Raw genomic sequence first — 21785 nt, 5'->3', positions numbered from 1 at the left:
CAGGGTTGTGTACTCTCCCCACTGCTCTTCTCGCTGTACACAAATGACTGTACCTCCATGGACTTCTCTGTTAAAATCCTGAAGTTTGCAGATGACACTACAGTCATTGGTCTCATCAGTGACAGTGATGAGTCTGCTTATAGACGGGTGGTTGATCAGGTTGTCCTCTGGAGCAGTCAGAACAATCTGGAGCTGAACACAGCAAAAACAGTGGAGATGACCGTGGACTTCAGGAGGAGCCCCCCAACCCTGCCAGCACTCACCATCCTAGACAGAACTGTGATGGCTGTGGAGTCCTACAAGTTCCTGGGCACAACAATCTCCAAGGACCTGAAGTGGGACAGCAACATCAACTCTATCATCAAGAGGGCTCAACAGAGGATGTACTTCCTGTACCAGCTGAGGAAGTTCAACCTACCCCAAGAGCTGATGCAGTTCTACACAGCCATCATAGAGTCCATCGTCACCACATCCATCACAGTGTGGGGCAGCGCTATCACAAAACATGACACCAAGAGACTGCAGCGCATCATCAAGTCTGCAGAGAGGACCATCGGTGTAAAGCTGCCCACACTGCTGGACCTGCATGCCTCCAGAACCAGGAAGCGTGCAGAGAAAATCATCACTGACCCGTCTCATCCTGGCCATCACCTGTTTCGGTGCCTTCCATCAGGCCGACGCTTCAGCCACATGAAGACCCAAACGACCAGGCTACAGAGAAGCTTTTATCCAAACTCCATTACGCTCATGAACAATTGAACACTACTGTACTGTTAATACTCGGGACACTTGCACATCAAAACTACCTATTTAATTTATGTAATAGCATACACAGGATTTTCACTTTTACTTGCATTTCATATTTATATATTTTTATATTTTCTATAGTTTTTATATTGCACAAAACTGCACCTTTTTAAAATTACAATGTAAATTGCACATGCTAAATGTTTACAATGTTTTCTATGTTTACGGGTATGAATGTGTGTGTAAGGAGAGAGTGAGCTGTGTGAATAAGATTGTCTTTACTGTATTTTTCGTGCACTGCAAGCATCTGTGTAACCAAAAACAAAGTCCTTGTATGTGTGAGCATACTTGGCCAATAAAGCCCGATTCCGATTCCGATTCCGATTCAATCACACAAACCCTACACAATCACACAAACCCTACACAATCAAACAAACCCTACACATTCAAACATTACACAATCAAACACTACACAATCAAACACTACACAATCACACAAACCCTACACAATCAAACACTACACAATCACACAAACCCTACACAATCAAACACTACAAAATCAAACAAATCCTACACAATCACACAAGCCCTACACAATCAAACACTACACAATCAAGCAAACACTACACAATTACACAAACCCTACAAAATCAAACCCTACACAATCGAACAAACCCTACACAATCAAACACTACACAATCAAACACTACACAATCAAGCAAACACTACACAATTACACAAACCCTACAAAATCAAACCCTACACAATCGAACAAACCCTACACAATCAAACACTACAATCCCACAAACCCTACACCATCACACAATCGCTACACAATCAAATAAACCCTACACCATCACACAAACCCTACACAATCAAGTAAACCCTACACCATCACACAAACCCTACACAATAACACAAACCCTACACAATCACACAAACCCTACATAATCACACAAACCCTACACAATCAAACAAACCCTACACAATCACACAAACCCTACACAATCAAACCCTACACAATCACACAAACCCTACACAATCAAACAAACCCTACACAATCACACAAACCCTACACAATCACGCAAACCCTACACAATCACACAAACACTACACAATCAAACAAACCCTACACAATCACACAAACCCTACACAATCAAACAAACCCTACACAATCACACAAACCCTACACCATCAAACACACCCTACACAATCACACAAACCCTACACAATCAAACAAACCCTACACAATCAAATATTACACAATCAAACACTACACAATCACACAAACCCAACACAATCACACAAACCCTACACAATTACACAAACCCTACACAATCACACAAACCTTACACAATCAAACACTACACAATCAAGCAAACAATACACAATCACACAAACCCTACACAATCACACAAACCCTACACAATCACACAAACCCTACACAATCACACAAACCCTACACAATCGAACAAACCCTACACAAGCAAACACTACACAATCACACAAACCCTACACCATCACACAAACCCTACACAATCAAATAAACCCTACACCATCACACAAACCCTACACAATCAAATAAACCCTACACCATCACACAAACCCTACACAATCACACAAACCCTACACAATCACACAAACCCTACACAATCACACAAACCCTACACCATCACACAAACCCTACACAATCACACAAACCCTACACAATCACACAAACACTACACAATCACACAAACACTACACAATCACACAAACCCTACACAATCAAACAAACCCTACACAATCAAACACTACACAATCAAACACTACACGATCACACAAACCCTACACAACCAAACCCTACACAATCACACAAACCCTACATAATCACACAAACCCTACACAATCAAACAAACTCTACACAATCACACAAACCCTACACAGTCACACAAACACTACACAATCAAACAAACCCTACACAATCACACAAACCCTACACAATCAAACAAACCCTACACAATCACATAAACCCTACACAATCACACAATCCCTACACAATCAAACACTACACAATCACACAAACCCTACACAATAAAACAAACCCTACACAATCACAAACCCTACACAATCACACAAACCCTACACAATCAAACACTACACAATCAAACAAACACTACACAATCACACACAAACCCTAAGCATACACACAGACACAATCACATGCATACACACAGACACAAACACATAAACTCACACATACACACAAACACATACATTACACAAATAATACACAATCACAAACTCACTTACACACAAACACTACACAATCACACAGATACTACACAATCACACACATATACATTACACACACACTACACAAACCCTACACAATCACACAAACACACACACATTTTACACATACACACAAACACTACACAATAACACAAAACTACACAGATACACACATACATTACACAAACACAACACAAACACACATATACATCACATAAACACACAAACCCTAAACATACACACAAACACTACACAAACACTACACAATCACACAAACACTACACCATCACACAAACACTACACAAACAGTCCACAATCACACACATACATTACACAAACACTACACAATCACACACAAACCCTACACATGACAAGAAACACACACATACATTACACAAACACTACACAATCACACACAAACCCTACACATGACAAGAAACACAAACATACATTACACAAACAGTACACAAACACACACATACATTACACAAACACACACATATATTACACAAACTACACAATCACATACAAACCCTACGCATACACACAAATACAACACAAACACACACATTAAACAAACACTGCACAATCACACAGACACTACACATACACACAAACACTACACAATCACACACAAACCATTCGCATACACACAAACCATTCGCATACACACAAACAATACACAAACACACATACATTACACAAAAACACAATCACATAAACTCACACATACACACATACATTACACAAACACTACACAAACACACACATTACACACACAATGCACAAATACACACAGAAACTACACATATACACAAATACTACAAAAAACACATTACACAAACAGAACAAAAATGCATACAAACCCTACACAATCAAACAAACACTACACAATCACATAGAAACCTTACACAATCACACAAACACTACACAATCACACAAACACACACACATTACACAAACACTACACAATCACACAAACACTACACAATCACATAGAAACCCTACACAATCACACAAACACTACACAATCACACAAACACACACATACATTACACAAACACTACACAAACACACAAAAACCTTCGCATACACACAAAGACTACATAAACACACACATGCATTACACAAACACTACACAAACACACACAAACCTTACACATACACACAAACACTACACAAACACACACATACATTACCCAAACACTACACAAACACATACAAACCATACGCATACACACAAACACTACACAATCACACAAACACTACACAAACACACACATAACACAAACACACACAAACCCGAATTCGAGCAGCATGGCCCAGCAGCACCGGTATTGGACGAGCGACGTAGACGGCGAACAGAGCGGCCAAAACGGAAGCGTGGCAGGAGAGGTGGGCTTCATGCTAGGCTAAAGGCTAGGGCTACACGACCACCGCTACCTAGCCTGTTGCTGGCTAACGTTCGCTCCCTCGAAAACAAGCTGGATGAGCTGAGAACCAGGATAACAACACAACGTGAGATCAGAGAACTGGATACTAGATTTTCTATCTGACCGATCTCAGTCAGTCAGGATTGGCACGCGAACATCCAGCACAAAGACCATAAACATTGGGACACCTCAAGGCTGCGTGCTGAGCCCTCTTCTGTACTCGCTCTTCACACATAACTGTGTGGCCTCTTATAACACCACCAGTATTATTAAGTTTGCTGATGACACCACCGTCATTGGTCTTATTACTGGGGAGGATGAGACGGCGTACAGGAAGGAGGTAGCAGATCTTGTGGGCTGGTGTCAGAACAACAATCTTTCATTAAATATCAACAAGACAAAGGAACTGATTGTGGACCCCAGGAGGAGAGGAGAACAGCATACACCACTGTATATAGGTGGAACAGTAGTGGAGAAGGTGAAAACCTTCAAATTCCTGGGTGTGCACATCAGTGAGGATCTCACCTGGACCTGCAACACACACCACATCATCAAAAAGTCACAACAGAGACTGTACTTCCTAAGAAGACTAAAAAAAATTGGCATGTCAACCAAAATTCTCAGCAACTTCTACAAATGTAGAGTGGAAAGTGTCCTTACCAGCTCCATCACAGTCTGGTACGGAAACTGCACTGCAGAGGACAGGAAGGCACTCCAGCGTGTAATAAAAACTGCACAAAGAATTTCTGGAACGTCCTTCCCTGCACTACAGGACATTTATCAGAACTGCCTTAGTTTATTTCTATTTTTATTACTTTGTATATAAAACGTTTTTTTTTATAGTTTAAATTTAAATATTTTTTGAAAAAGTTTTATACTAATTCTTTTATTGTGTTAGTTTAATTTTGTTTTATGTACAATACTTATTGATGTTTGGAGGATGAACAAAGTAAGAATTTCATTGTACAGTGTAACTGCTGGTTCTTCTGTGCACATGACAGTAAAACTCTTGAATCTTGACTTCACCACACAAACATACATTACACAAACACACACAAACCCTACACTAACACACAAACACTACACAAATACACACAGACACTACACATACACACAAATACAACTCAAACACAAACATTACACAAACACTGCACAATCACACAGATACTACACATACACTACACAAACACACACAAACACAGACACAATCACACAATCATTAAATAATCACATACAAACCCTACACATACACACAAACACTACACACACATACATCACACAAACACATACAAACCCTACACAATCACACAGATACTACACATACACACATACATTACACAAACACACACAAACACAGACACAATCACACAATCATTAAATAATCACATACAAACCCTACACATACACACAAACACTACACACACATACATCACACAAACACATACAAACCCTACACAATCACACAGATACTACACATACACACATACATTACACAAACACACACAAACACAGACACAATCACACAATCATTAAATAATCACATACAAACCCTACGCATACACACAAACACTACACACACATACATCACACAAACCCTACACAATCACACAAACACACATACATCACACAAACATTACACAAACACATACAAACCCTACGCATACACACAAACACTACACAATCACACAAACACTACACAATCACACACAAACATTACACAAACACTGCACAAACACTACATATACACACAGATACTACTCAAACACACATTACACAAACACTGCGCAATCACACAGACACTACACATACACACATACAGTATCTCACAAAAGTGAGTATGCCCCTCACATTTTTGCAAATATTTCATTATATCTTTTCATGGGACAAAACTATAGACATGAAACTTGGATATAACTTAGAGTAGTCAGTGTACAGCTGATATAGCAATGTAGATTTACTGTCTTCTGAAAATAACTCAACACACAGCCATTAATGTCTAAATAGCTGCAACATAAGTGAGTACACCTCACAGTGAACATGTCCACATTGTGCCAAAGTGTGTCGTTGTCCCTCCCTGGTGTCATGTGTCAAGGTCCCAGGTGTGAATGGGGAACAGAGCTGTTAAATTTGGTGTTTTGGGTACAATTCTTTCATACTGGCCACTGGATATTCAACATGGCACCTCATGGCAAAGAACTCTCTGAGGATGTGAGAAATAGAATAGTTGCTCTCCACAAAGATGGCCTAAGCTATAAGAAGATTGCTAACACCCTGAAACTAAGCAACAGCACGGTGGCCAAGGTCATACAGCGGTTTTCCAGGAGAGGTTCCACTCGGAACAGGCTTCACCAGGGTCGACCAAAGAAGTTGAGTCCACGTGTTAAGCGTCATATCCAGAGGTTGGCTTTAAAAACATAGACGCATGAGTGCTGCCAGCATTGCTGCAGAGGTTGAAGACATGGGAGGTCAGCCTGTCAGTGCTCAGACCATACGCCACACACTGCATCAACTCGGTCTGCATGGTCGTCATCCCAGAAGGAAGCTGATGCACAAGAAAGCCAGCAAACAGTTTGCTGAAGACAAGCAGTCCAAGAACATGGATTACTGGAATGCCCTGTGGTCTGACGAGACCAAGATAAACTTGTTTGGCTCAGATGGTGACAAGAATGTGTGGCGGCGCCCTGGTAAGAAGTACCAAGACAACTGTCTCTTGCCTACAGGCAAGCATGGTGGTAGCATCATGGTATTGGGCTGCATGAGTGCTGCCGGCACTGGGGAGCTGCAGTTCATTGAGGGAAACATGAATTCCAACATGTACTGTGACATTCTGAAACAGATCATGCTTCCCTCACTCCGGAAACTTGGCTGCATGGCAGTTTTTTAACACAATAATGACCCCAAATACAACCTCCAAGATGACAACTGCCTTGCTGACAAAGCTGAAGGTAAAGGTCAGAGGTGGAAAGAATACTAAAATATTGTACTCAAGTAAAAGTACTATTACTTTGATGATTTTTTACTTAAGTACAAGTAAAATTACTAGTCTAAAAATCTACTCAAGTAAAAATTAACTCTTAAAATTTAAACTGTACTCAGAGTAAACGTTAACCACTTTACACACCTAACAGACTGCAACTGCTGTTATCAATTAAAAACAGCATTATTTCTGTTTATTCTCAATAAATCGCTGTATTTTATAACTAGTTGGACTTGACGCTAACTAACTTGGTTCAGGTCAATAGTGCCAACTAGGGTTGCCAACTTTTAGAACTGGAAATAAAAAAAAACACCATGGGCTGGTGGGTTGGTGGAAGACATAGTGGTGGGGGTGGGATGTCAGGTGTTTACCTGTGTGGGAGGGGGGGGGGGGGTTTAGTGTTGCACTTATAAAAAATATAACGGGTCTTACACCGTCGTAGGAACATGATCAAAAACAAACCAGCAGAATCTTACAATCACATTTATGCTGTCCGTTTTACTTAAAAAATCACAATATTTCATAATGCTTTGCTATCGTTGCAAAATGAAAGCGTACCGTAAACAGCAGAACCGCGACCCAGATCAATCACACAACAGCAGAAAATCATAACCACTTATCTGCTTACCGATCTATATCCATGTGTTGTTCCATTAAATATATAATCCACTTTATATAAGACCATCTTGTATGTTTCCAGAATATATAAATCCATACCCACCTTATAAAAACTATTGTAGATCATTTATTCTCTCGGCTTTCCCGGTAAAAAGCTTACATTGGTTATTCGCTCACTAAACTGGCATTTATACAACAACCAATGAAGAGAGAGATTGAAATTCCACCTAGAATGTGAATTCGGAAGCTCTGATTGGTTTATACATCTGAATCTCTTCACCAAATGAACTGATTCATAGAGTTGTTTATGGATCTAACAGTTTAGCCACCACTGCTCTACATTTGCGCAGGTTTGATGTCGAGTTTTTTATTGTTTTCTTTTTTTTACTCAGTAACGAATGTTATTTAAAATGTAGCGAATTACAGTTCTTAATACAAAACATACTTAAGTAAAAGTAAAATTACTGGCTGTAAAATCTACTTTAAAAAGTACAAGTGCACAAAAAAACTCAATTATAGTAACGCGAGTAAATGTAATTTGTTACTTTCCACCTCTGGTAAAGGTGATGGACTAAATCCAATTGAGCACCTGTGGGGCATCCTCAAGTGGAAGGTGGAGGAGTTCAAGGTGTCTAACGTCCACCAGCTCCGTGATGTCATCATGGAGGAGTGGAAGAGGATTCCAGTAGCAACCTATGCAGCTCTGGTGAATTCCATGCCCAGGAGGGTTAAGGCAGTGCTGGGTAATAATGGTGGTCACACAAAATATTGACACTTTGGGCACAATTTGGACATGTTCACTGTGGGGTGTACTCACATGTGTTGCAGCTATTTAGACATTAATGGCTGTGTGTTGAGTTATTTTCAGAAGTAAATCTATACTGCTATACAAGTTACATCCAAGTTTCATTTCTATAGTGTTGTCCCATGAAAAGATCAAATCAAATATTTGCAGAAATGTGTACTCACTTTTGTAAGATACTGTACATTACACAAACACTACACAAACAAACACACATATATTACACAAACTCATACAAACCCTACACATACACAAAGACACTACACAATCACACAAATACTACTCAAACACACACATACTACTCAAACACACACAAATACTGCACAAACACACACATACTACTCAAACACACACATACTGCTCAAACACACACATACTACTCAAACACACAAATACTGCTCAAACACACACATACTACTCAAACACACAAATACTACTCAAACACACACAAATACTGCACAAACACACACATACTACTCAAACACACACATACTGCTCAAACACACACATACTACTCAAACACACAAATACTGCACAAACACACACATACTACTCAAACACACACATACTGCTCAAACACACACATACTACTCAAACACACAAATACTGCTCAAACACACACATACTACTCAAACACACAAATACTGCTCAAACACACAAATATTACTCAAACACACAAATACTACTCAAACACACACAAATACTGCACACACACACACATACTACTCAAACACACAAATACTACTCAAACACACACATACTACTCAAACACACACAAATACTGCACAAACACACACATACTACTCAAACACACACATACTGCTCAAACACACACATACTACTCAAACACACAAATACTGCTCAAACACACACATACTACTCAAACACACAAATACTGCTCAAACACACACATACTACTCAAACACACAAATACTGCTCAAACACACAAATATTACTCAAACACACAAATACTACTCAAACACACACAAATACTGCACACACACACACATACTACTCAAACACACAAATACTACTCAAACACACACATACTACTCAAACACACACAAATACTGCACAAACACACACATACTACTCAAACACACACATACTGCTCAAACACACACATACTACTCAAACACACAAATACTGCTCAAACACACACATACTACTCAAACACACAAATACTGCTCAAACACACACATACTACTCAAACACAAATATTACTCAAACACACAAATACTACTCAAACACACACAAATACTGCACACACACACATACTACTCAAACACACAAATACTGCTCAAACACACACATACTACTCAAACACACACAAATACTGCACAAACACACACATACTATTCAAACACACAAATACTGCTCAAACACACACATACTACTCAAACACACAAATACTGCACAAACACAAATATTACTCAAACACACACATACTACTCAAACACACAAATACTGCTCAAACACACACATACTACTCAAACACACAAATACTGCTCAAACACACAAATACTGCTCAAACACACACACTACTCAAACACACAAATACTGCACAAACACAAATATTACTCAAACACACAAATACTGCTCAAACACACAAATACTGCTCAAACACAAATATTACTCAAACACACAAATACTGCTCAAACACACACATACTACTCAAACACACAAATACTGCTCAAACACACAAATACTGCTCAAACACACACATACTACTCAAACACACAAATACTGCTCAAACACACAAATACTGCTCAAACACACACATACTACTCAAACACACAAATACTGCTCAAACACACAAATACTGCTCAAACACAAATATTACTCAAACACACAAATACTGCTCAAACACACACATACTACTCAAACACACAAATACTGCTCAAACACACAAATACTGCTCAAACACACACATACTACTCAAACACACAAATACTGCTCAAACACACAAATACTGCTCAAACACACACATACTACTCAAACACACAAATACTGCTCAAACACACACATACTACTCAAACACACAAATACTGCTCAAACACAAATATTACTCAAACACACAAATACTGCTCAAACACACACATACTACTCAAACACACAAATACTGCTCAAACACACAAATACTGCTCAAACACACACATACTACTCAAACACACAAATACTGCTCAAACACACAAATACTGCTCAAACACACACATACTACTCAAACACACAAATACTGCTCAAACACACAAATACTGCTCAAACACAAATATTACTCAAACACACAAATACTGCTCAAACACACACATACTACTCAAACACACAAATACTGCTCAAACACACAAATACTGCTCAAACACACACATACTACTCAAACACACAAATACTGCTCAAACACACAAATACTGCTCAAACACACACATACTACTCAAACACACAAATACTGCTCAAACACACACATACTACTCAAACTAGGGCTGGACGATATGGCTAAAATTTGCACCTGCGTGCAAAAATGCTTCCGCAAAAAAGTAACACCGGCAAAGCGCGCCAACCCCCCCCCGGCTCCGCCCCTGACTGTGGATGCTCGTTCCCTCACAGCTGTTGAACTAATATCCACCGTGTTGTAGGTAGCGTGTTGTAGTGTAATCAGAGCGGTAACGCTGAGCACTGGCTTCGTGCCTGTGGCGTACTTCATCACGCACTTACAAAATGTATATCGATCGAATTTGTTTAAAAATCATATCACCGTTATTGAAACATTTTCTATCGCGATATATATCGATATCGAATTATTGTCCAGCACTAACTCAAACCCACAAATACTGCTCAAACACACACATACTACTCAAACACACACATACTACTCAAACACACAAATACTACTCAAACACACACATACTACTCAAACACACACATACTACTCAAACACACAAATACTACTCAAACACACACATACTACTCAAACACACAAATACTACTCAAACACACAAATACGACTCAAACACAAATATTACTTGTAGTATTGTACACTACACAAACACACACATTTGTTACAAACACTACACAAACAAATACACAAATACATTACACAAGCACAGACAAACCCTACACATACTCACACAGACACTACACAAATACACAGACACCAACATTTACAAATGCACACAAATGCTACACAAACTAATGAAAACTACACAAACACACAAATGTTACACAAACGCACAAAAACACTACACAGACATATAGAAACACCCCACAAACATGACACATTCACAAACAGTACACAGACACACACCAGCAACATACAATCCAACAACAAACACAACGTCATGCTAATAAAGCTTTTTGAATTGTGTTTCAGTGTGTGTGTGTGTGTGTGTGTGTGTGTGCACATATGAGTGTGTGTGTGTCTGTTAATGTGTGTGTAAGTGTGAATGTGTGTAAACGTGTGTGAGAGGGTGTGTCTGTGTAAATGTGTGTTGGTGTATGTTAGTGTGTGTGTGTGTGTGTGTGTGTTTCAAGGGTTTCTGTGACTGAATCATTAAGATTTATAAAACCTCCTGGAGCAAAAATATACAGACAGCAGTTTAAATGGTTGTTTTACTTGTTTTAACCTCTAAAGTTCTTGGTGATTTTAAATAACTATAGAAGAAAACTACATGAAACAGTGGTCTTTAGAAAGGACCAAAAATGTCCCTAATCTGAGGCATGATCACTGTCAGAACCACTTCACCACTGTCCAAACAAATTCCAAAATAGATCAAAAAAGTAATTGTAATACAGTATATCAGTCTGGAAAAAGTTACAAAGTCAATCCTAAGATTTTAGTACTTTAGCGAACCACAGTAAGAGCCATGATCTCTAAATGACACTTGGAACAGTTAAGATTGCTTCAGGAGCTCATCAATGTCTCATCAAGGAAAACATACAAGAACCCAAACAAACATTTAGGAAACCGCAGGACCTGCTGACCTCAATTTAAATCTGATTTAATGATTCCAGTATTAGAAGGAGACTGAGCACAAATAAAATCCATGGGAGAGTCACAGGGTAAAATCACTGTTAACTAAGAGGAACATAAAGCCTCGCCTCTCATTTACCAATATAAGAACCTTAATGACCCTCAAGCTTTTTGGTGATGATGTTCTGTGAACTGATGAGTCCGAATTCTTATACTTGCAATGAAGCTAAAACAGCATTTTACAATAAAAAACATCTCACTTAACAGTCAGTCATGGTGGTGGTTGTGTGATGGTGTTTCAGGATTAAAGAAGAACGTTTGGTCATCAGTTCATGATTTAAAGATTAAACACTCGTGCAATATAAAAACACAACAATTCCAAATAACAAGAGCAGATCTTTGTTGAAATAAATCTGAGGAAATAAAGTTTAGGTTTTGGACCTAATCAAATCTGGACTTGAACCAAACTGAGCTGCTGTAGCATCTGAACTAGTAACGTGTGACAAATATGTAAAAATACAGATAACTGGGGGGTGTAAATACTTTTTCACTGCACTGTGTATGTTTGTGTGTTTGGAAGAAACTTACAGTGTAGAAAATCTTCTCTGATTTCAGGTTCAGGAGGTGAAGTAATCCGGACTTTCTTTACTGCAGAGAGAGTAACAGTACAATCACTTATCACAGTAAATAAATATCTGCACTAGAAAGTGTCGCAGGTACCGCCAGTAAGAAGTTTGACATGTTCCTCCAGTGTTTGTCTAAAGTGACTTTAAGTCTGAGAAACTACAGTGTGAGTGTATTTCATTTTACCCTGGACTCACTGTGACCATGACCAGTACTGGGTTAATAAGTAAATGAATGATGATCCTTCACTCACCTTCATCTGGTATCTTCTCACACTGATCTTTCCAGAATTCTTCTACTTTCTCTCTCAGCTGAGATACAGACTTTGTAACATCATCAAATGAGAGGAAAGGACTGATTGTGATGGCGGCTGATTCTGCAGATCCAGCAGGAGCCGAGAGAGACTGAAAATTCTACATCCAGACAGATAATGTTCACAGAGAAACAACAAGATGATGATGAATCACAAATGATGGACGATTTCTCAGAACCCCGAGTGTTATGACTTTATGGGTCATAATGTGTTTTGTGTAGTGGGGTTTTCTCTATGTTACAGATTTGTGGAAGATGCACAAAGCTACCACCAGGGAGAGACGCCTATAAAAAGGGGACCTCTGGGAAGACAGGAGAGGATGCTTTGCTTGTGACGGGTTTTCTGTTGCATTTCTGACTCTCCCAAACATGTTTGAATGAATTCTAACAATAATCGAGTTTAAGGGAACAAATTTCTCAATAAAAGGCATCAGGTTTCAAAGATTTTGAGTTTAGGGGACGTCAAGTTACAAGGTACTGCTGTATTTTATTAATTGGTGCAGCAATAATATACTTATTTTTAGTGCTGTTACCTGGAGGAAATGGACGGGATCCTCTGTGTGTGAAAGCTGTTCCAGTTCAGCATCTTTCCTCTTCAGCTCTACAATCTGCTGTTCCACCTGTTTCAGGAGTTTTTCTGCTTGACTTACTTCTGCTGCCTCTCGATCTCTGATCAGATATTTTAGCTCAGAGCATCTTCTGTTAATTGAGTTGATTAGTTCAGTACAGATCCTCTCAATGTTCTTCACTGCTGTCTGTGCAGAACACTGTGAGAAGATTCAGAAAGAGGAAACGTTTCTCACTCAGATATTTGTCCATTCTTTACATTCATATGTGGCTACTGACCAGACTAAGACTTTCATCACTCATAGCTTGGTGATGGTGCTAAATGGCCTGATTTTTCATACCATTGAAAATGTTACTATCATCATGTCCACGTGATGCAGTATTTGATACTCTACTTCCCAAATATAAGAAAGAGTTCCAGTCTTCTACCTTCCACCTTAAACTCCAGCACTTCTTCAGTGTTCATCATCACTTTAGTTGTTACTGCATTTATCAGCATGTTATACTTCCTCACAGATTTTTGATACAACACACCTGCTCCTGTATGTCCTGAATTCAAAGTTATATGTGTGGATGAAATCTTATGAAACCTAAAAGCACCATATATACTGTAAAATGTGCTAGTGGTAGCATACTGTTACAGAAATTCTTTTAAGGATCAGAAAACAACAGCCTGGCCAGGACTGGGAAATTCAATGTGGTGATCTTCTCAAGTCTTTGCCAGAAATCTTATACAGTCATTTATGTTTAAGCATCTTGATCCAAAGCAACAATAAATAATAATAATAATAATAATAATAATACATTTAATTTGTAATGCACTTTACATTTGTGTACAAATCTCAAAGTGCCACAAGATAAAAGACATCACTACAAATAATTACTTAATAAATAAATAAATAAAATAGCTGCAATCACTACATAAATTAAGAATTATTCATAAGTTCTGCTAAAAAGAAAGGTTTTGAGTCTTTTTTTTAAAAGTCCCAACTGTCTGTGGTGCCCTCAAATGGTCAGGGAGGGCATTCCAAAGGCGAGGGGCAGCAGAACAGAAGGCCCGATCACCCATGGTACTGAGCTTGGTTCTTGGGAGGAGAAGGCAATTTGAGTTGGTAGAGCGGAAGGATCGGAATGAGGTTTGAGTGGTGAGCAGTTCTTTTGAATAGGTGGGAGCATATCCATAAATACACTGGTGAGTGAGGAGAGAGACCTTGTATTCAATCCTAACAGAGATGGGAAGCCAGTGAAGAGAACGTAGAATCTGCGTGATATGCTCATATTTTCACACTCTCATCAGGATCCTAGCAGCGTTGTTCTGAATGCTCTGTAATCTATGAAGACTTTTGCTAGAAATCCCAACGAGAAGTGCATTGCAGTAATCCAGTCTGGAGGTGACAAAAGTGCGGCGAAGTTTAGCAATATTTCTCAGATGATAAAAAGAGATCTTGCAGAGGTGTTTAATATGGCAATCGAAAGTGAGATGTGAGTCAAATCTTACACCAAGATTGGTGACTGATGAGGAAATGGGAATATTGTGACCAAAGAAAGTAAAGCTGTTTATGGAAGATGACTGAATCTGATGCGGGGTGCCAACCAAGATTGCTTCAGTTTTGGCACTGTTCAACTGGAGAAAATTGTGTTTCATCCATGACTGTATCTCCCCCAGACCGGCAGTAAGCAATGTCAGAGAAGATGATGAAAATAATGATGATGAAGAGGGTGTGTTGATTTTCAAATACAGTTGTATGTCATTAGCATAGCAATGAAATGAAATTCCATGGTAAGTAATGACATGACCAAGCGGGAGCATGTACAGATTGAAAAGGATGGGGCCAAGAACTGACCCCTGTGGGACTCCGCAGGTCACAGTATGTGTCTGGGACCTTGCATTACCGAGGGAAACATACTCTGTTCTGTCACTGAGGTAGGATTGAAACCAGGAAAAGGCAGTGTCTGTGAGGCCAATGGTGTGATGTAGCCAATTTAGGAGTATTCCATGGTCCACTGTGTCAAATGCAGCTGATAAATCAAGAAGGATGAGCAAGGAAGGTGAGCCAGCATCAGCTGCCATTAACAGGTCATTAGTGACTCTGATCAGTGCTGTTTTGGTGCTGTGAGCAGAACAAAAATCAGACTGGAACTTTTCGAAAAGATTATTGTCTCTAAGGTGGACCTGAAGGTGGGCAGCAACCATTTTTCCATTACTTTGGAAAGAAAGGGAAGGTTAGAGATGGGCCTATAGTTTGCAAAAACCTCAGGATCCAGAGTGGATTTTTTGAGAAGTGGTCTGATAATGGCAGTCTTTAGAGCAAAAGGAACATGTCCAGCCTGGAGAGAGTGGTTTATTACGGTGGTGATCAGATGACTTATGGCAGAAATATTTGCTTTGACTAATTGTGTAGGAAAGGGATCTGAGGCACAGGTAGACGGTTTCATCCTCCTAATGATGTCTTCGACTTCTTGCTGTGAGGCTTCTGGAAAACAGTTAAGGGGCTGAGAGACCTCAAACTGTAAATGGTTAGTCTGCATGGACAGAGGGGAGGAGCCAGGAAGGACAGAACGAATTGACTCAGTTTTCATTCTGAAAAAGGTCATAAATTTATTACAGTGCTCTTCTGTCATTTCCGCAAGTGAGGGAGCTTGTGGATTGAGGAGATGATTGATGGTGGAAAACAGCTGTTTGGAATTTCCTGGACTGTTTTTGATGATGTTTGAGAACATGTGCACTGTAAGGCCAGAAGCTTTGAAACGCCGTTCAAGGGCACGCCCAGCTGTCTTCATATCCTGTAGCTCATCAGTGTACCAGGGTGCTGAGCGAGAGAAAGTCACAGTTCTGGTTTTAACTGGAGCATGGATATCCAAAATGCTACTCAGAGCTGCATTATAAAAATCAACTGCACCCTCAACTGAGGAAAATTTTGTATGATGAATATGCTGCAGATCAACTGTCATGGTTTCTGGATTAATGTTCTTTAAATTTCTGAAACTAATTTGGCGTTTGGGCTTGATGTGGGTGGACGTTAAAGGCAACTCCATTGAGACAGCCTTATGATCGGAGACACCCACATCATATATAGATAGATTGCTGATGGGTGCAGAATCAATGATGACCAAATCAAGAGTGTGCCCTTTGGTATGTGTGGGGACATCAACAAGTTGTCTAAGATTAAAACAGTCCAATAACTGGAGAAATTCAGCTTCACGACGGCAGGAGGGAGAATTTACATGGATATTCATGTCCCCAAGTATCATAATGTTAGCAGAGGTTGTACAAAAAGTTGAGAGAAGATCCATCTCAGAGATAAAGAATGAGTTAGGTTTGGGGGGCTGGTAGATGAGAAGTACTGTCACAGGAAAAGGGGCATTACATTTAAAAGCCAAGCATTCAAAAGAAGACAGCTCAGGCAGGGGCAGAAGGAACAAATCCAGATCACTGCGGTAGATGACACACAGACCACCACCACGACCGGTGTTGCGGGCGATCTGAAGATAGCTATAGCCGGAGGGACAGGCCTCATTTAGAGCAGAAAAAACATCCGGCTGATGCCAGGTTTCTGTAATGCACATCAAATCCAAGCACTTGTCCAAGATGTGTTTGTGTATGAGGCAGGATTTGTTTATAAGTGATTGTGCGTTAAACAGCTCAATTTTGATCTTAGATGAAGTAGTTTCTCTCTGTATCGGCCGAAGAGTATTGAAATCCACTCCATGTTTTATATCCCGCTCCGCATGTAGTGTTGCCATGGAAACATCACCGCTACTAGTTCGGATAACAGCAGCGTTCTGATGACGTGTTTGCGGTGCGGCAGTGCGCACAGCTGACCAGAAAGATGGAATCACGTTATCAGACTGGGAGTAAACAAACTTTCTTCGTGAACTCCCGTGAATGTAGTGGGGTCGGCGAAGAAGTCCAAGTTGTTTTATTACTGATAAACACGATGGAGTAGTGTAGTTGTTGAGTTTCATTAGTTGGTTGATGGAATAACTCAACATCGTGCGCAATTTACGCCCAGGTAAAAAGTTCCTGTTGTATAACGCTGACAGCAGATACGTAGAAATCCAAGAGTCGGTAGGAAATTAAAACATTGATGAAAACACTGATAAAAACAGGCAGACTTAAATAAACTTGGCGAAACATACCACCCCAGCGTCCTCTCCTCTTTCTCGGTTTCAGGTCTGAGTTTTAGATATCTTGATGAAAGTACAAAGCCGATGGCGGCTCGGGGGAGGGAAATCGGAGTTTAAGCAGTACCATAGCTGAATATTGTAGTCCAGTCATCACCGTTTCAGGATGTGAAGAAAAGAAACCAGATGAAAAACCGACCACAGATTACCTGTTTGTTTGTTTGTTAGGATTTTTAACGTCATGTTTAACACTTTTGGTTACATTCATGACAGGAAACAGTAGTTATCTTCACACAGGGTTAATCAGTCACAAGGTTATATTGAACACAGTCATGGACAATTTAGCATCTCCAATTCACCTCACTTGCATGTCTTTGGACTGTGGGAGGAAACCGGAGCACCCGGAGTAAACCCACGCAGACATGGGGAGAACATGCAAACTCCACACAGAAAGGACCCGGACCGCCCCACCTGGGGATCGAACCCAGGACCTTCTTGCTGTGAGGCGACAGTGCTACCCACTTAACCACCGTGCCGCCCGCAAAGTTACCTGAGATATAAAATATCTCATTTTTAATGGAGATTGGTTTAATGGAGGAGATTCAGACTGATCCTGAGAGCTTTTTGTTTATAAAACTTACCTTGTGAGACTCCACAGCGTTTATCAGCTCACAAAGTTCCTTCTCTCTCTTCTGGATTTTCTCCTGGAATTTTCTCTGGATCTCCAGCAGCTGCTTCTACATAGAATAACAATTCAGGATTTACTTGTATTGTGTACCAGCACCACATTAACAACGTCAGTGTAAATAATAATGAGTTACTTGATAAAGAGAGCTGTATAATATTTTTACCTGTTTCTCAGTTCTTTCTGCTGCAGCTGATATTGTATCATGTCCTTTATGATCATCCATGGTACACATCAGGCAGATACACTGCTGATCAGTACGACAGTAAACCTCAAGCAGTTTATCATGCTGAGAGCAGATCTGATCCTGGAGTCGTCTGGAAGCTTCAACCAGCTTGTGCTTCTTATAAGAAGGAATTCGATAATGAGGCTGAAGGTGAGTTTCACAGAAAGAGGCCAAACACACCAGACAGGATTTAACAGCTTTGTATTTTTTCCCAGTGCAGGAATCACACTCCACATCTTCAGATCCAGCAGAACAGTGACCAGGATGTGGAGCTTGAAGTTCTGTTTTCTTCAGTTTCTCCACAACTCCAGCCAGCATGGTGTTTCTCCTCACAACAGGTCTTGGAGTGAAGGATTGTCTACACTGTGGACAGCTGTATGTTCCCTGATCATCCTCCTGATCCCAGCAGTTATTAATACACACCATACAGAAACTGTGTCCACAAAGAATAGTTATTGGATCCTTCAGTGTTTCCAGACAGACTGAACAGCTGAACTCATCCTGAGCTACTGAAATTTTAGACTCGGCCATTTTTCTACACATAAACAGAAACACCAGTAAACACAGCAAGTTATTTACAGCAGCTCAGACTTCCTGGTTAAGTTTGTGAGTGTTATGTTCATGTTTACGTTTCTCGATTTCTGTTAATTAAATTTTTTTTTCGATTACCTATTGTACTCATGCTGTGGGACTTTTAATTTGTAATGTTGTTGTAGTAAGTAGTATAAGACATAAGTTAACTACTACAACCTTCATCTTATCAAAACTTGCGTTTCTTAATTTTTGTTAATCTTTTATATTTTATTATTACTGTACCTTTACTGTAGTACATTTTATGATTCGTTACTGTACCCATGCTGTAGGACTTTTATAATGTGGTTGTAGTAACTCGAACAGGTGACTAGTTATCTACTACATCCTTGGTTATATGAAAAAAATATGTTTTTTTTTTTTTACTTTTAATTCTTTATTACTGCACCCATACTGTAGGGATTGTTTCTGTAATTTAAGTGTAGTGGGTGGTACATGTCACTAGGTAACTATTGCATCGTTTATTATATTAAAATGATTGATTTTAGAATTGTTGACACTATATATTGTTACTGTACTTATACTGTAGGACTTTATACAGTTGTATTGAATGGTACATGCCACTGGGTAATAACTACACCTCGGCTCATGCACTTTGTAGACGCTCCCTTAGCACTTCCTTATCATTTCAACTCAGATGAAGCTCACATTTACAAAATAACAGAAAATAAACATTTACAGAAAAAACTTTTTAACATATTTGATTGTAGTTTGTTCCTTGTTTACTGCAGAATCAGTTTATGTAGTTTCACTCATTTTTGGATGTTTATTAGCCGAGAACGATCCGAAAGAAACTCGAATGTCAGGCGAATGTCCAAGACTTCCTGGTTTAGTTTGTGAGTGTTCTGTTCAAAAGAAGTGTGTTTAAATCAAATCAACAATCTGAACTACATAAAGTAACAATACACAGTAATGTACAGAAGTGTGGAAATGTATAAACTCACCTGCGTTCATCAACTTCAATTATCAACAAAACTACAAACACAGACACGAAACAGATCCACACTCGAACAGAACAAGATCAGATCAGTTTCACTTCTGCTGAACTAAAGGAGAGAGAGAGAGAGAGAGGGAGAGGGAGGGAGAGGGAGGGAGGGAGAGGGAGGGAGTGGGAGGGAGAGGGAGGGAGAGGGAGGGAGGGAGGGAGAGAGAGAGAGAGAGAGAGAGAGAGAGAGAGAGAGAGAGAGAGAGAGAGAGAGAGAGAGAGAGGAGGGAGAGGGAGGGAGAGAGAGGGAGGGAGGGAGGGAGGGAGAGAGAGGGAGGGAGGGAGGGAGGGAGAGAGAGGGAGGGAGTGGGAGGGAGAGGGAGGGAGAGGGAGGGAGGGAGGGAGAGAGAGAGAGAGAGGGAGTGGGAGGGAGAGGGAGGGAGAGGGAGGGAGGGAGGGAGAGAGAGAGAGAGAGAGAGAGAGAGAGAGAGAGAGAGAGAGAGGGAGGGAGAGGGAGGGAGGGAGTGGGAGGGAGAGGGAGGGAGAGGGAGGGAGGGAGGGAGAGAGAGAGAGAGAGAGAGAGAGAGAGAGAGAGAGAGAGAGAGAGAGAGAGAGGGAGGGAGAGAGAGGGAGGGAGGGAGGGAGGGAGAGAGAGGGAGGGAGGGAGAGAGAGGGAGGGAGGGAGGGAGAGAGAGAGAGAGGGAGGGAGGGAGAGAGAGAGACTTTTTTTTTTTTACTTTTTACACTTCTTTATTTAAACCAGTCTTTTCAGTACATACATTATCTGAACCACTTTATCATATTAAAAGACTTCGAAATAATTCAATGTGTAAAAAAAAAATAAAAAGCATTTGTACAATCAAACGATCCTTTTTTGGCTTAACTAGAATCAAGTGTAAAGCAAAGCTCATCATC

At 40.0% G+C, this 21785-nt stretch overlaps 2 protein-coding genes across 2 annotated transcripts in view; one reads left to right on the top strand and one right to left on the bottom strand.

The window, feature by feature from the left end:
- The window catches only part of LOC134326272 (zinc finger protein 658B-like), a gene marked incomplete at its 5' end in the record, with an annotated part of 279656 nt that overhangs the window by 35640 nt on the left and 222231 nt on the right, over positions 1-21785 (top strand). The window lies entirely within an intron of this gene.
- LOC134326804 (E3 ubiquitin/ISG15 ligase TRIM25-like) lies at positions 13712-19885 on the bottom strand (the record flags this gene model as incomplete). The annotated part of the gene is made up of 4 exons (XM_063008957.1): positions 19295-19885; positions 19085-19180; positions 14285-14518; positions 13712-13852 (listed from the first exon to the last, which is right to left on the bottom strand). Coding segments are annotated over exons 1-4 (1062 nt in total), but the record flags the coding sequence as incomplete, so codon positions are not given.

Source organism: Trichomycterus rosablanca, chromosome 14, assembly GCF_030014385.1.
Source record: "Trichomycterus rosablanca isolate fTriRos1 chromosome 14, fTriRos1.hap1, whole genome shotgun sequence".
Taxonomy (NCBI): Eukaryota; Metazoa; Chordata; class Actinopteri; order Siluriformes; family Trichomycteridae; genus Trichomycterus; species Trichomycterus rosablanca.
This window is presented reverse-complemented; position numbering and strand designations above follow the sequence as displayed.